Source organism: Lissotriton vulgaris, chromosome 1_1 (assembly GCF_964263255.1).
Source record: "Lissotriton vulgaris chromosome 1_1, aLisVul1.2, whole genome shotgun sequence".
NCBI classification, from domain to species: domain Eukaryota; kingdom Metazoa; phylum Chordata; class Amphibia; order Caudata; family Salamandridae; genus Lissotriton; species Lissotriton vulgaris.
Window position 1 is genome coordinate 1,560,747,951 of NC_141685.1, and position 14,548 is coordinate 1,560,762,498.

At 48.6% G+C, this 14,548-nt stretch overlaps 1 protein-coding gene across 1 annotated transcript in view; it reads right to left on the bottom strand.

Moving 5' to 3' along the window:
* The window catches only part of ANKS1B (ankyrin repeat and sterile alpha motif domain containing 1B), a 523,840-nt gene that overhangs the window by 273,348 nt on the left and 235,944 nt on the right, over positions 1–14,548 (bottom strand). Inside the window, exon 4 of the mRNA XM_086918031.1 lies at positions 10,907–11,053. Within this exon, the coding sequence (XP_086774157.1) occupies positions 10,907–11,053 (147 nt within the window). The remainder of the gene's footprint in view (positions 1–10,906; positions 11,054–14,548) is intronic.

The following is a 14,548-nucleotide window of genomic DNA, read 5'->3' on the forward strand; positions in this document are numbered from 1 at the left end:
TTGGTAGGAATACGAGGACCTATTTTGATAGGAACCTCTGTAAGAGGATTGTCCCCTAGATCTGTTGCCTCGAAAGGACTGGTTCCGCGCCTGCAAGGTACCCAGTGCTCTGGCCGTATCGGTGTCCGTCTTTATGGTTTGTAGTGCCTCATCAATCTTGTCCCCAAAAAGGTGCTGTCCGTCGAAGGGCATGTCCAGCACTTTCATCTGCACCTCCTGTCGGAACGACGTTGCTTTAAGCCATCCTTGACGGGGTAGGACTGCTGCTCCAGCAAGTTGGCGAAAGCCGGTCATGGCTGCATCAATGGCACAGTCAATGATTTCAGCTGCTGAGGTTTGACCCTCCGTAAGCAGTGCCTTGACTTCTCCCTGAACTGCGTCCGGCAGTTCCGCTAAATAGGGGACTATATCTTCCCAGAGTTGGCGATTATAACGCCCCAACAGAGCTATGGAATTGGCCACCTTGATGGTCATGGCCGATGTTGTCGTAAATCGCTTACCGATCGTGTCCAACTTCCTGCCTTCCTTGTCCGGAGGGGCCGACAGAGGGGAGGAAGGGTTGCGGGAGTTCTTTTGGGCCGCCTGTGTAACCACCGAATCCGGTTTCGGGTGCCCATTGAGGCAAGCTGCCGCTGTAAGTGGGGCTTTATATTTTTTGTCCAGGCGAGGAACAACCGCAGGTACAGAAGCTGGCGTCAGCATTAGTTTCTTGCCTTGGTCCCATAGAAATTCTATTATTGGAATAGACTTCGTTGTCTTCTGCGTCTGCTCCTTGAAATCGTGTAAGAAGCATTCAGTTTCAGTTGATTCCATAACCATATGGAATCGCTTTGCCGCCCTTTCCACAAGTTTATGGAAACCGCCGATATCCACAGGTGGTGAATCCGCTTGGCGTGGTTGGGGTGAAGCTGGGGACGATGCCACATACTCATCCTCCTCTCCATGGTCCGACTGGATTTCCTGGACTTCTCCTTCTTCCAGTAAATCATCATCCTCCTCATCCGATGACACTACCACCTGAGGTTGGACTCTATCATGGCGGACTTGAGGGGGAGGCCGAGACTGTTTTGGGGCTGGCGCTGGATTATTTATGGCAGGCGTCTGGCTCCCACTCTCCGTTGCTGGTGTTTCCGGGAAGCGTTGTTTGTAATCCTGGATAAGGTATTTCAGGTCATTAACAATAGAAACCGGAAGGCATACCATCGGGATGACCTCCGTGCGAACACTAGTGTGGACAGAGTGTTCATGGTAAGTCATGTCCTCCTGTTCTTCGTCTGTGCTCTGGCATTTGACATGAAGGTCCGAAATGGAAGTAGCTGGATCCAGGAGTTCCTCTTCCTCAGATTCCTCACTCTGGAAGATTTCTGAAGGCAAATGAGTTTGCACTTTACTCGGAGACGTCGTTTCCGGCGTAATTTGCTGCTTAGCAATCTTGCCAGACGCAGAACTTGTTGTAGAAACCCCTGCCGTCGTTGCTGGTGTCGTCGACGGTGGCAGCGTTAGAGACGACATCTCTACAAGCCTGGATTTCTTCCACGGCTCAGAAAAGGTCAGCGTCGACGACGAGTCATCCGTCGACGACGTCCTCGACGTCGGTGCGCTCGTCGGCCCGTCATTTCTCGTCGACGGCGAGCTCGTCGTCGAAGTTTTCGTCGTCGGCGTCTTCGTCGTCGACGCCTTCGTCGTTGGTGCCTTCGTCGTCGATGCCCTCGTCTACGCCTTTGTCGTCAACGTGATCGTCGACGGCGGGCTCTTTATCGACGCCGCCTTAGTCGACGGTGTGATCTTCGTCGTCGACGAGGTTTTCGACGTCGACGACGGTTTCAGCAGGATAATAGATGTGATAGGTTTACCTGCTGACGACGATGAAGGAGTTGTCATCGTCGATGGGGAAACCGACGACGCTGTCGTCGTCGACACAGTCGTTGTTGCTGTGGTAATCCTTTGCGCATGCCTGCTAGATGACTGAGCAGGCTTCTTAAAAGTCTGGGTATCTTTGGCAGACACTGAAGATGTCGTAGATCTTGCCTCTGAAGACTTCTTTTGTGCCTTCCTAGGAGGAGTGTCTGAGGGGCCAGGGGAAGTCACCCTTGGCCTCTTTAGAGAGACTTCTGAGGTCCTTGAAACGCTACCCTCTGAAGATTCCACATTGTCTCTCTCCTTGAGCCTGTCAAGCCAGATGAGCAGGCGACCCTCTCTGTCCCTCAAGGTCTTGTTGGGGAAAGACCTACAGATTTTGCAGTCTTTAGGGACGTGGCTGGATAAAGGCAATATAAGCACAGGGCATGCTTATCCTCCACATGTAGTCTTTTCTTCCCACATGAAGAGCAGGCCCTGAAAAGGGCTTTCTTCTGGGAATCAGACATTGTAGAAAGCAGTAGGAAGAAATCACTTACTGCAGAAATAAGTGGACTGAAGTAATCCTTGACGAGATGTAGAATGAAGAAACCACTTTTAAAAGTGAAGTAGATGGTTTTGAAGAGATCCTTAGGAGAACTCAGGCTGGAGACTCCCTAGCACAACGTGCGTACGAAAATCTGAGGGACTGAGGCTCCTGCCAGGAAGGTTCTAGAGGGAGGTCTTAGCTGATTGGCTGGCTCTAAGAGTTTGGTCCTTTTTACATAAGGACAAGGATAGGCTACTAAGGTGAGGCCATTAGGCCTATTCTCTCTATGTATGTCTATAGGACATTACTTTTCTATGTACCGGAGGCTCCCGTCTCGACGACGGGGAATGATTCAGGCATGTGAATCTATGAAAGACACCCCTAATACTGGATAATGTACTTTGATAGCAGTGTTGGTGGAGATGAAGCAGTAGAGCATGGTGTTGCAATATTAGCAGTTATAGTAGACAGAGCGAATGAGCACAGTGTTGTATTGTGATATTAGTGATGGCAAAGATGCAGCACAGGGCACATTGTGGTAGTGCAATAGCAGCTATTGCGAGGGTAGAGCAATATTTCTAAACATAATACAACATGAATATATAAGCATTTAAACAATTTCACAATAAGTTTGTGCAGTTTTTATTTTGTTCACGCTATTGCCACATGAGTCTGTTACCAGTACCTTTTACATCATTCTTTGCAATATGAGCAGAGTATCTCTGGCAAAAGGGGGCTTTGGAAGATGGGGGAGCCGCTAATCTACTTACTTTACTCGCACAACACAGTGAGGTTAGGCATAATTGTATTCGGGAATCCGTTCTGGGCGGACGAAGTGCTAATGCAAGATAGATATTGTGCGAGTATCTGCAAATGTTGTTGCTGAGTTATGTGGCAGTTTATAAATGCTTACAAAATTTCACTAAAAGCCTGTGTAGTTTGTATTTACCACTCCTTGCAATATTAGCTGAGTATCAGTGGCAGAAAGGGGCTTTGGAACATGGCACCAGTGAGACGGACGCTCATGCCTTCACAACAAAGCAGGAAAGCAAGAAGCTAGTTAACGCGGCATGCCACCAGCTAACCACGTGCTGTGTAACCCTAGATGCTACCCCGTGTTTATGAGTGCATTCACAAGTTAACCACTAGGCAATGCACTATAAAGCAGCAGTGTTAGCGACGACGAAGCACATTAATCGCCAGATTTGTACATGTCAGTGCTGTCATAATACAGAGCTAAGAGTAGAGAAAAGAGGCACAATGTCATAGTGTAATAGTAGTGATGACGGAGGTACAGCGCAGTGTATAACGTTGTAGTGTAATAGCAGTGATGGCAAATATAAAACTAAGAGGCACAGTGTTGGAGTATAATAGTAGTGATAACATAATAGAACAAAAGGGCATGAGGTCTTAGTGTGATAGCGGGAATATAGCTGAAAGACACAGTGTTGCAGTGCAATAATAATAATGGCGGGAGTAGAGCAGAGAGGCAAGGTGTAGTGTTGCAATAGTAGTGATGAGAAAACAAAGACGGGGGTTGGAGGGTCTAAGGGAAGTTTATAGACCTACCCAGGTTGTTATCCCCTACTGTACAATATATAAATACACAAAAACCTGGGTGTCTGATAGGAAACAAATATGTTTCAGAAGCCATACATTGTGTTAAGTCAACATAATTGTCTGACTAAATAACCGGATGGAACTAAATAGAGTTATGGCAATCCAACGCATGTTTTCCCCTGTATGGCAGAAACATGTTGGCCCCTAAGCAGTTATTTGTTAACAATGCGGTTTTGCGCTGTTCTGTTTTTTAAACAGAAAGAAACTCACGGTTATTAAAGTTCTATTGCTGTGAGATTTCTATTCTTTTTTAACTTTATTCTTCTCACACCCTCACTTTTTTGCACTGCTCTTTGTTCCATTTGGTGATCCCACGCATGGTCAAACGGGCGATTGTGGGTTTGACCCTAGTCCTACCAGGCGGCCCTGGGAGTAGTCTCGCTGATCTGGAGACACACCAGCCCAGTCCTGTGGATGACCAGATGAGAAAAATCAGATCACCAACAAGATTTTGATGGTAATCCTTCTCTGGATCTTGGATCTCACTTACTTTTGCTGGTGGCCACATGTGTTGGATTGCCATAACTCTATTTAGTTCCATCCGGTTATTTAGGCAGACAATTTTGTTGACTTAACACAATGTATGGCTTCTGAAACATATTTGTTTCCTATCAGACACCCAGGTTTTTGTGTAGCAATAGTAGTGATGGCAAGGATACAGCAGAGGGGCACGATATGATACTAGAATAGCAGTAACGGTGAGAGTACAGCTCAATGGGCGAGAAGGGAGGGGGGAATGCCAGCTGGAAGGGAGGGGGTGACAAATGGTGAGCATTTCGCGGCCGCTTTGATGTTCTCTGTGGCAGCGTGGCTCACTGAGAACATCAAAGCGGCCGCAAAATTGCTCCCAAAGCTTGCAGACGGACAAATAGTGCGCGCCCCCGGCGCACATGCACTGTTTCCGATCTGCAGACTTTGGGAGGAAAGACGAAGAGTGAAATAGAAAGGATAAAAGTAGTGGAGAGAGATAAAGATTTGGATAGGAATGGATAACAAGCCTGTAAAGTGGCGTTGCCAGTAATAACGATGCATGGTGAGATAGAGAAAGGTGATAAGTAAGAAACAGAAAAAAGTTCGACGGAGTTGAGAGTAATAAAAAGCTAAACAGATAGGTAGAATGCAATTAGAAGAGATAAAGGAGGAAAAACGAAGAGTGAAATAGAAAGGATAAAGGAGCATGAAGAGAAGTAGTGGAGAGAGGTGACTATTTAGATAGGAATGGAGAACAAGCCCATAATGCGGCGTTTCGTGAGGTGGGTGTGGCCGGAGGGCTGCCTACACCACTTTATGCCCCCCCCCCTCGACTGGCACTGGTGCCCCTGCCTGCCAGCTGCCTGCGTGGCGAGTATACTGTGCCAGCGAGGGCTCTTGAGTTTCATGCTAAGTTGAGGTGTTCATGGTTCTGTCTTGATGTGTGGTCTTGTAAGGCGCTGTGCATGTTTTCGTAAGCATGGCTGTTATCAGCACTGTCCAACTTTTTAAAACGTGGCCTGTCTGTCCTGTGTTGGATGCGTGCAGTGTTGTGCCTGATAAGTGCTCCTGAGGTTATGCATGTGATGTGCAGCAGGTAATGCGTATATATTCTACTGTGCTGGGCATGTATGTGATTAGCATGGCCATTTACGCAGTGCTCGCCACAAACTACATTTTCTGTTGCCGATTTGGTAATAACTGTATTTATCACCCACACAATGGCATTCATTTTAAAACTCCTAGAAGGATGAAAGGCTGTGCTGGCCTCGTGTTATCGGAACCTTTGTGCTGGATGTCCGCAGCAAATGCTCAACCCACTGAGCTGCATCACCAGCTTGTAAGCACTGTGCAGAAGAGAGAGGCTCTTCTTGAGCCAACTTTTATGTAGGATCACAAAATCAATGGTCGAAAATATAACCACACATCTTTTTAAAAGTATGCTGAGCCTCAAACTGAGGCTCATTTCAAACTGCCCCAATGTTTACAGCTAAAAGAGCACACTCACTAAATAAAAGGAAAGGTCAGTGATCGATGGGAAGTGAAAGAAAGAAGAAAAAGGCCAGAGGAATAACGATGCGTGGTGAAAAAGAGATAGAGAAAGGTGATAAGTGAGAAACAGAAAAAAGTTAGACGGAGTTAAGGAGAGTAATAAAAAGATAAACAGATAGGTAGAATGCAATTAGAAGAGATAAAGGAGGAAAGACGAATAGTGAAATGGAAAGTATAAAATTAGTGGAGAGAGGTGAAGATTTGGATAAGAATGGAGAAAAAGCCCGTAATGCGGCATTGCCAGGAATAACGATGCGTGGTGAAAAAGAGATGGAGAAAGGTGATAAGTGATAAACAGAAACAAGCTCTCGGTATTGCTGTGGCGGGGCGGGGGAGCGGCTTCCTTTGAAGTCTGGTGGGGGGGGGAGTGGAGGAGCGGCTTACTTTGAAGTCTGATGCCGAGGCTCAGACAAATGGTGTGGGATGTGGCCGGAAATGGTGTGGGTGCGCGTTGTGCGATGTGCACGCCCCTGGATCACATGATCTGTACACGATCCGCAACTAGGTAGACTTTTTTTTCCGCTTACTATAATCTCGTCTATTCAATCCCTGCGGGATAGAATAAGGTGGGACCTAAAAAAACTGAAAACTGGGTGCACTGTCATATCGATGTCACATGTATAGGGGAAAGGCAGGTACTGCGTGTAGACTGTCAGACAGGTTTTTTTCTGTTTAACGCTACCATGGTAAAACCCGCATGCACAACCAAACACAAACATCTTACTTTTCAAGAGACTGCCTTGTTGACGCCAACATGAGTGGTACGAGCAGGTCAGTAAACACTCCCTCTGCCTGTCAAGCAGGGCACAAGACTGGGTACTAAGCGGGTGGACGGCGTTCCCCCACTTATTTTACAGGGTGGACGCTGTCCACCCTGCCTATCAAAAGCATGATAATCAGCAGCTCATGACTGCGCGTGTCAGGATTTAAACAAGAACATTATCTCCGGGGCAGATTGATGCTGGGGAAAAGGAGAGGGCGATGGCGTCAGTCGGTGCTTGCTTGTGAAAACAAAGGGGTAAACATGAGGTAACACTGCATTCCAGACGCTATCCAATGGATGGACCCCGGATTGCAGTAGCACCCCCCATCCCACCCCCGCCTGCCCACCGGTGCTGCCTCGTGCCCACCCCTCGTCTTCTGCTGCTAGGCCTTGCCCCAGTCAGCCCAATTGCACAGAGGCTACAACTTCTCCTGTGTTGAATTCGCGCGCCACATGTGTAGGTCGCGGCCGCCTTATAAATAATGCAGCACCGGTGGAGGCGGAGGAGGCCGTCTTCAATTAAAAAGTCATTTGAAGACTATTAGGAGAAGGCAAAGTTATCTGTAGTGATCAGTCTTTACACCTGGAAGAAAAGAGGGCGAGACAGGGGAGAGCCGGGCTTAGAGCCACAGGATGAGAACTGAAGGGGTATTAAAGCAGGGCTGGACTGGGAACCACAACCGGCCTCGGCAAAGTGCTCGGCCGCCCTCCTCCCCACTCAAGGGGGTTGGAGGTGCCGCTGAGCTCTTTGCCGGGCCGGTTTTCGGCCGATTTTGGTACAGGGCCGCTTTTTGCAGCTATGCTGCAAAAACAGCCCTGTAACAAAAACGGCCCCCAGGGGTCAAAACCGGCCCCCACCCCTGGGGCACACCGAGGGATTGCCCGGTGCCTGCTATGGCCAGTCCGGGCCTGCATAAAAGAGAAATGGGACAGACAGGAGAAAACATCTTTTGCCAATTGCAGTGGTCTCTGTGTCTTATTTCAGAAATGGGCCACTAGGCAATAGCACTACAGAAATAAGCAATTCTGGCAGGAGCAGTGCAAGCTTCCTCAACACAAAAAAATGTATAGGGTAGGTGACATGCGCAACTTTGTAAGCCCCCTCTCACACACACACATACACAAATACGGCGTGTAATACACAGATAGCAGCTTTGCATGCTTTTTCGTAGACATACAGAACATGTGGCATTGCATCAGTCTCTTGCATACCAAGGAGACAGGCAGTAGTGCAAGCTGCAGATGCATTGCATCCTTCTCAAGCATGCCTAGAAGACAAGCAGTACTGCAGTCAGGGGGAAAACAAATATTTCTAAACATTATCTAAAGGGCTGGGTTCGTGAAGTGACTGTTGTAAAGAAAAAGAAAATCCTGGTGTAAAACAAATTGGGAAGGAGGCAGGTCAGTGATTAAATCATGAAAATTACAAGTAGCTTTTCTGTGCTGAATACTCATTTTGAACTTCCATAAATGTCAGGTTTGAAGAAAGACTTTCAGAGCATGGAGCATAAAAAGTTATCAGAAGAGCTCATGGCAAGCGATGATGGCAGCATGGACACGTGTTGCCAAAGAACTAGGGGCTGATCAGCCAATAGGTCTCGCTTTTTGGGCTACTGGTTTTGCCAATGCTGTTTCAGGGGGCTAGGTGGTTAGAGGAGGGAGGCACATGAGGGAGAGACCAACACAGAGCAGGGGAGGTGTTTTCCAGGTTTTGGGGAAACATAAAAGGAAGAGGGTGACAAGGAGTGCGGAGCAGGGGTTGTTTTCAGGGTAGAGAAGCACACAGAGGGGGGTGAGAGTAACAAAAAGCATGTAGGGAGTTTGCAGGGGGAAGTACACAAGGAAGAAAGCAATACAGAGCAGATGGAGCATCTTCCAGGGGGAGAAGCACAGGACGGATACGGAGGATCAGAGATCATGGAGCGAGAGAGGTTTGAAGGGGAAAGAAGAGCACAAGAGGGAGAGAAATACAGTAAAAGAGCAGGGGAGAAATGAGCAAGACGGGGATTTGCAAGGGAAAGCACACAGGAGAGAGAGCAACACAGAGTGCAGGGGTGTTCAGAAGGTGAATAAAGCACATGATGGAGAAAGCAACACAAATCTGAAGAGTAAGATGTGTGGTCAGTACTTGTGCCTCGACTTGCCAATCTTGTTCAACCCTCTCCTGAAGCATAGGTACTTTACCATCGTACCACTTCCTCCCGTGATGTCACTTCCTGCCGTGATGTCACTTCATGCTGTGGTGTCACTTCATGCTGTGGTGTCACTTCCTGTGACACCACCTAACTTGGAGAGTCCCCCCACTTCTTTTTTTAGGAAGTGTGCCCTGCTGTCAGGTAACAAACAGCACTGACCCGAGTGCTTCCTGGTAACTCGTAGTCAGCTAAGCAAGAGTACCAGCCAATGAACAACGTGTGGTTTATTTCTCCGACTTCAAACGGTGTTAAGTTAGGGATTATAATAAAGCCTTGTTTGAGGAAGGCGGCCGGGGGGGGGGGGGGTGCGGTGGCGGAGGGAGGGGTGGGGAGGTTGTCTCTAGAGGCCGCATGCACAATCGACTCGGCGAAACAACAAAACTTGGTTGACTCACCCCACTGCTACATTGTGAAGGGTGTCCTTGCAGTTATACAGGCTGCTGTGTTATTTTTACCAGCAGCTAACACGCCAAGGGTCGGCTTTAGCTCTGGTGGATGAAGCAATACGTTTTGGCGCATCCCCCAACCTCCTGCCCCTCATCTCTCCATTTATCCTCTCTCTCATACTTTCAATTTGTTTTAAAGCGCGGGTAAAGGCTGGCTTTACTAATGCAGCAAAATACACAGTTGATGGACAGAATGCAGAACAATGTCTTACATTCACCCCAGTACAAAGATCTGGGCCTAAATCCATCATTTTTTTTGCACTCCACACCACCATAGGTCAGACACTGGCTGTATGCAAATCAGCCTTGACCCTGTGCCTCATGGGAACAGTCCAGCCCGAACTACCAAGCCATGTCTTTCCTAGACCGGAATCAAGCATCCAAGGACTGGTTTCTGGCTATCAGCCTTCTTCAGCCTGGATAGCTTGACTCCAGTGACGTGGAGAGCCTGGGACTCACTTCTGAGCATACCCATCCCACTCTGGGTGAAAATTGCAAAAAACACAGTTGATGGACAAAATGCAGAACAATGTCTTACATTCACCCCAGTACAAAGGTCTGGGCCTAAATCCATCATTTTTTTGCACTCCACACCACCCTAGGTCAGACACTGGCTATATGCAAATCAGCCTTGACCCTGTGCCTCATGGGAACAGTCCAGCCAGAAACTACCAAGCCATGTCTTTCCTAGACCGGAATCAAGCATCCAAGGACTGGTTCCTGGCTATCAGCCTTCTTCAGCCTGGATAGCTTAACTCCAGCGATGTGGAGAGCCTGGGACTCATGTCTGAGCATACCCAGCCCACTCAGGGTGAAAATTGCAAAAAACACAGTTGATGGACTACTAATGCAGTCAGCAGTCCACATAGAATACTGGTATGTTCTTTGCAGCAGGCGTATTAACCCTCAGAGCTACTTTATGTCGAATCAAAACTGCCACTGGACAAAACTCTAATCTCTCTCTAACAGGAACATTATTTACAAGAGTTATCTTGAAATTTGTATCGCTGCCTGAAAGCTGGACGCACAAGGAACTCTGCAGCATGTGCTTTTAAAGTTATTGCTGAACACAGCGCCCCCCCCCCCCCCCCCCCCCCCTCGGGTTAGTGCCCCCGCCCCTTTCACACTGCCCTAAAGCCGGCCCTGCACACGCCAAGCTCCATCGTGCAAAGAAATTTGGAGTCTGTATGTGAAAACGAGGCCAACAGACAGACGCTCCTGCTCAGTCAGCAAACACTACTTCACAAGATTAAACTAGTAAAAATCTATTCCTCCGAAGAAGCAGTCACCTAGTTTTCAAATATTCTGACATGCTTTTTTCAATAAAAAAAATACACATTAACTGATATGGCCTAACCGCTCCTTACACCGAAAGTTAATGCAAGATATTAAGATCAAATAAAAATGCTGACATTAAGCAAGATGTGGGTAATGGTGAAAACCGTATTTGAAAGGATCGGAGGTGTAGACTTACATATGCTCGATAGTCGCATGATTGAAAAATAAGCTTCTCTGGGTGATGCTGCCAATACTGCACCGGGGACGAGCCTGTGGCTTCATTTGGAGATCGTAAGTTCACGGACGGCTCTGACCAGTCTCCTGTCTGAAAATCATATTTACTCTAAAAGAAAGAATTGAAAGAATTAACTCAAAAATATGTTTTAGGTTTTAATGTAATACATTGCACCAGCCAAGAAAAACAAACACAGGACACCAGGGTCGGATTGGGATCACAATTCGGCCCGGGCACTGACGAAAAAAGGGGCCCACATTCAAGAGGCGTGGCCCATATTTAAGGGGCGTGGCCCACATTCAAGGGGCGTGCCCTTTCATGAAACCCCATTTGCACAGACAAGGAATGAAAGTGGGAGGGTACTGTTCTTGCACACGCCACAGGACCAAGGTGACAATGGCCTACATGCTGAGCAACTAAAAAAAAAAGCAAGGCCCCTTTTTGTCACAAAATTATTCCAGCCCTCCAGCACAGGAGCACCTGAAAAGCAGCAAAGCCCCTGCTATTGCTAACCTACTCAGCCTTCCCCAGACCTTCAGCTCAGGAGCACATGAACAGAGGTAAGGCCCCTGCAATTAGTAAATTAATCAACCCTCCAAGCCTTGGGAAAATGTCCTGGCAGGGGAGCACAAAACACAGCTTTCTGGGTCATCCAAGGTAGCCAAGGGGGGGGGGGGGCTGAGGTGAAGCTGGTGCATGGGAAGTGCCTTCCCAGTGTGTTCTGGCAGTTTGAGTGTTTACCATTTACTGTAGTATTACCCTTGTACCTGTGTATGGTACCCTTTTGTAACTTGCACACGTCACTTTTCTCTTGTAACACACTGTTTACTCCTCTCACTTTGGTTTGCTTTAGATACTTGCACAAGTGCCATTATTGCCTACGTAACGTTTGTTCTTGTGCTGGAGTGTCTGCCATTAATTGCAGTATTATACCTCTACTTGTATTTTGTACGCTTTTGTAACCTGCACACATGCCACTTTTTCCTCCTGCAATGTATCGTTTGCTCCTCTTGTATTTTGGTTGCTCACTATTGTCACTTTTGATTCATGTAACTTAACATTTGCCTTTGTAATTTGTCCACTTATAATTTTCTCCTCATTTATTATTGCTGTTCCTAGTGTGAAGCGCTCTGACACCTTCGGTAAAGTCCGTGCCATATAAAATCGCATAAATAAATAAATAAAACAAAAAAATTCCAAACATCACCAGGCCCCCACAGCAAGACCCATTCTTCCTCGCCCACTGTGCCCTGAATGTGAAGGGCTGTGGGCGAGGTGTTAAGACTAACACCGTTTCTGGGCTGCATGGGCACCAGGGGGCCGAGGTGCAAATGGCTCAAAGGCCTGAGAAACACCTGGCCCCCAGGGAGGCCGATTATTGCAGACAATCACCCCTCCCCAGCCCAGCCTCAGCTTGATTGCTTGGCAGGGCAGGGGTGAAGGAGAGCCCACAGCTGACAATCGCTGTCTGGCCGCACAGCGAGGCTGCTTTCATTTTCTCAGTCTGTCTCTGTGCACTCTGTGGGCCGGTTTTTTTTCCTCCCCTTTCCTAGTCCACTCTCCGTGGACTGGCACAGGGGAGAAAAAAAACGGCCCACAGAGGGCACTGAGGCACCGGCCCTTCGGCCCATTCCCGAATGCCCGCCTTGCCAATCCGACCCTGCAGGACACAGTTTAGAACGAGGTTTTACTGGCACAGCAGGATTAGTGACATTCCATTGAGGGTGGAACTGGGTACGGGTGTATGACACTCCTCAAAAGTTTTTTTTAACCCTCGGGCTTGCTAAGGATTCTGGTTTCTCGCCATTTTCAAATGGATTCTCTAATTTTGTAATGAGTGTCCGCAATACACACTGCAGGCAATGCCATGGCTGCTTCAAGATGTTGCCTTTACTTAATAGATTGATATCCACTTGCAGGGCCGGCGCTAGGCATGGGCAGCATGGGCGGCTGCCCAGGGCCCCGAGCTCAGCCCATCAACAGGGGGCCTCGCAAAAGTGTTTCCCCACCAGCCTCGCGCCTGTGGTGAGCACTGCGTGGCCCAGGGAAGGGCTGCCTCTCCTCTGGGCTTCGCAAGCATGTGTAAGAATAGGAGAAGAGGCCCCCTCCCCTGTGCCTGGCAGCACTGGTTAATGGCTGTTAACCCCCTGGGAGGGGGCCCCTTTTCCCCAGGGCCGTGCAGCCCACATGTAGTGCGAGGCCCGTCTGCATTTGCAGCTTTGACCTGTAATTGGGGACAGGGTCGGATTGCGAAGACAAGCAGCAGAGCATTGGTCGATGGGCCGGTGCTGAAGGGTGTGACATGTGGGCCGGTTGTTAAAGGGCCTCAACTTCATTCCTGCCCCCCAGGCCATCACACTTCTGGCTTTTGTGTGCGGTGCGAAGGTGTTAAGTGTGGCAATCAGCCTTAATTGTGGCCAGGTGTTGCTCTAAGTATTGTGTCATTCTCCCCTCAGCCCCCCAAGTGTCAGACCGCTCCCCTGCCAGGCAATGGTGGGTGGGGGCAGGTGGGAGTATGCCAGGCCGTCACTGAGGGAGCAGGTTTTTGGCTATGGGCAATTGACACCTTAGCCTCCATCTTAGCTGCCAAGGTTTCAAATTGCTATGTGTGAAATTTTCATAATTCAGTGTCATTATGAGTGACATTTCAACGACCATGAGTGACCCTTTTTAGTACGCAAAATCAAGCAACGATGAGGAGGAAAACATAAAATATCGTGGGACCCAGACCCAATTGAGGCCCGAAAACATCACGGACCTGCCAGGCCGGCAGAATCCTGTCTTCCAGCCTTTGGCGACTCGCACGGGGTTCCCTGGCTCCACCCTTGAAACGAATGATGCTGTTGTTTAGAGCATCAGTCTATCAAGGGCCTCTCTACCACGTGGGACACAGCCCTAACAAACAACACACTCCTCCTGTGCCTACTGTTGCCGGGTGGGCGGGCCGCCAGAAAAACAAAATACAGATTGCCAGCCTATGTGGTAGGCCCCCCTCCCCGCTGGCAAACTCAGGGCCTCTGACATCACGTGAGTGACCTGGGCCAACTGGGAACGGGGACGGACCTATGTCAGAGAGGGCCCAACAACATGAACAGGTGTCATTTATATATACATTCGATCGGATCAATCCACCTATGTCACTCTACAGAGTAACAACTTTAAAGTAACACCGGCAGGAACGACTGCAGCTCCCTGATGGGATTGTGCGCTGCCCTGGCACCATCACTGTCTATTACAAACACACACAGGCTCACAGTGCCTGGTACTTACGGTCTTGGGCCACGGCCGTAGATGAGTCTGAGTCAGTACTGAGTCCGACTGTGGAGCATGCAGGCAGGGACTCTGGCCTGCTTAGTGTACATCTGAAGGGCGTCGCTTCGCTATTTCAAGGCATTACTACACACCTATTCTTGAATTACTTTAACAGCAGGCACTTGCTCACTTTGTGAAAGGAGAGGAGCGGTAATTCAGCATGGGGCGCCTCGTGGCCGCAGCGACTTCCGCCGCAAATGCCATCTGCTCGGGCATACTTCAGTGACTCCACTAGGGCGGAGGAGCTTCACCCCACTGCTTTCTCGCAGAGCGAGAAGCATAAATATAAAA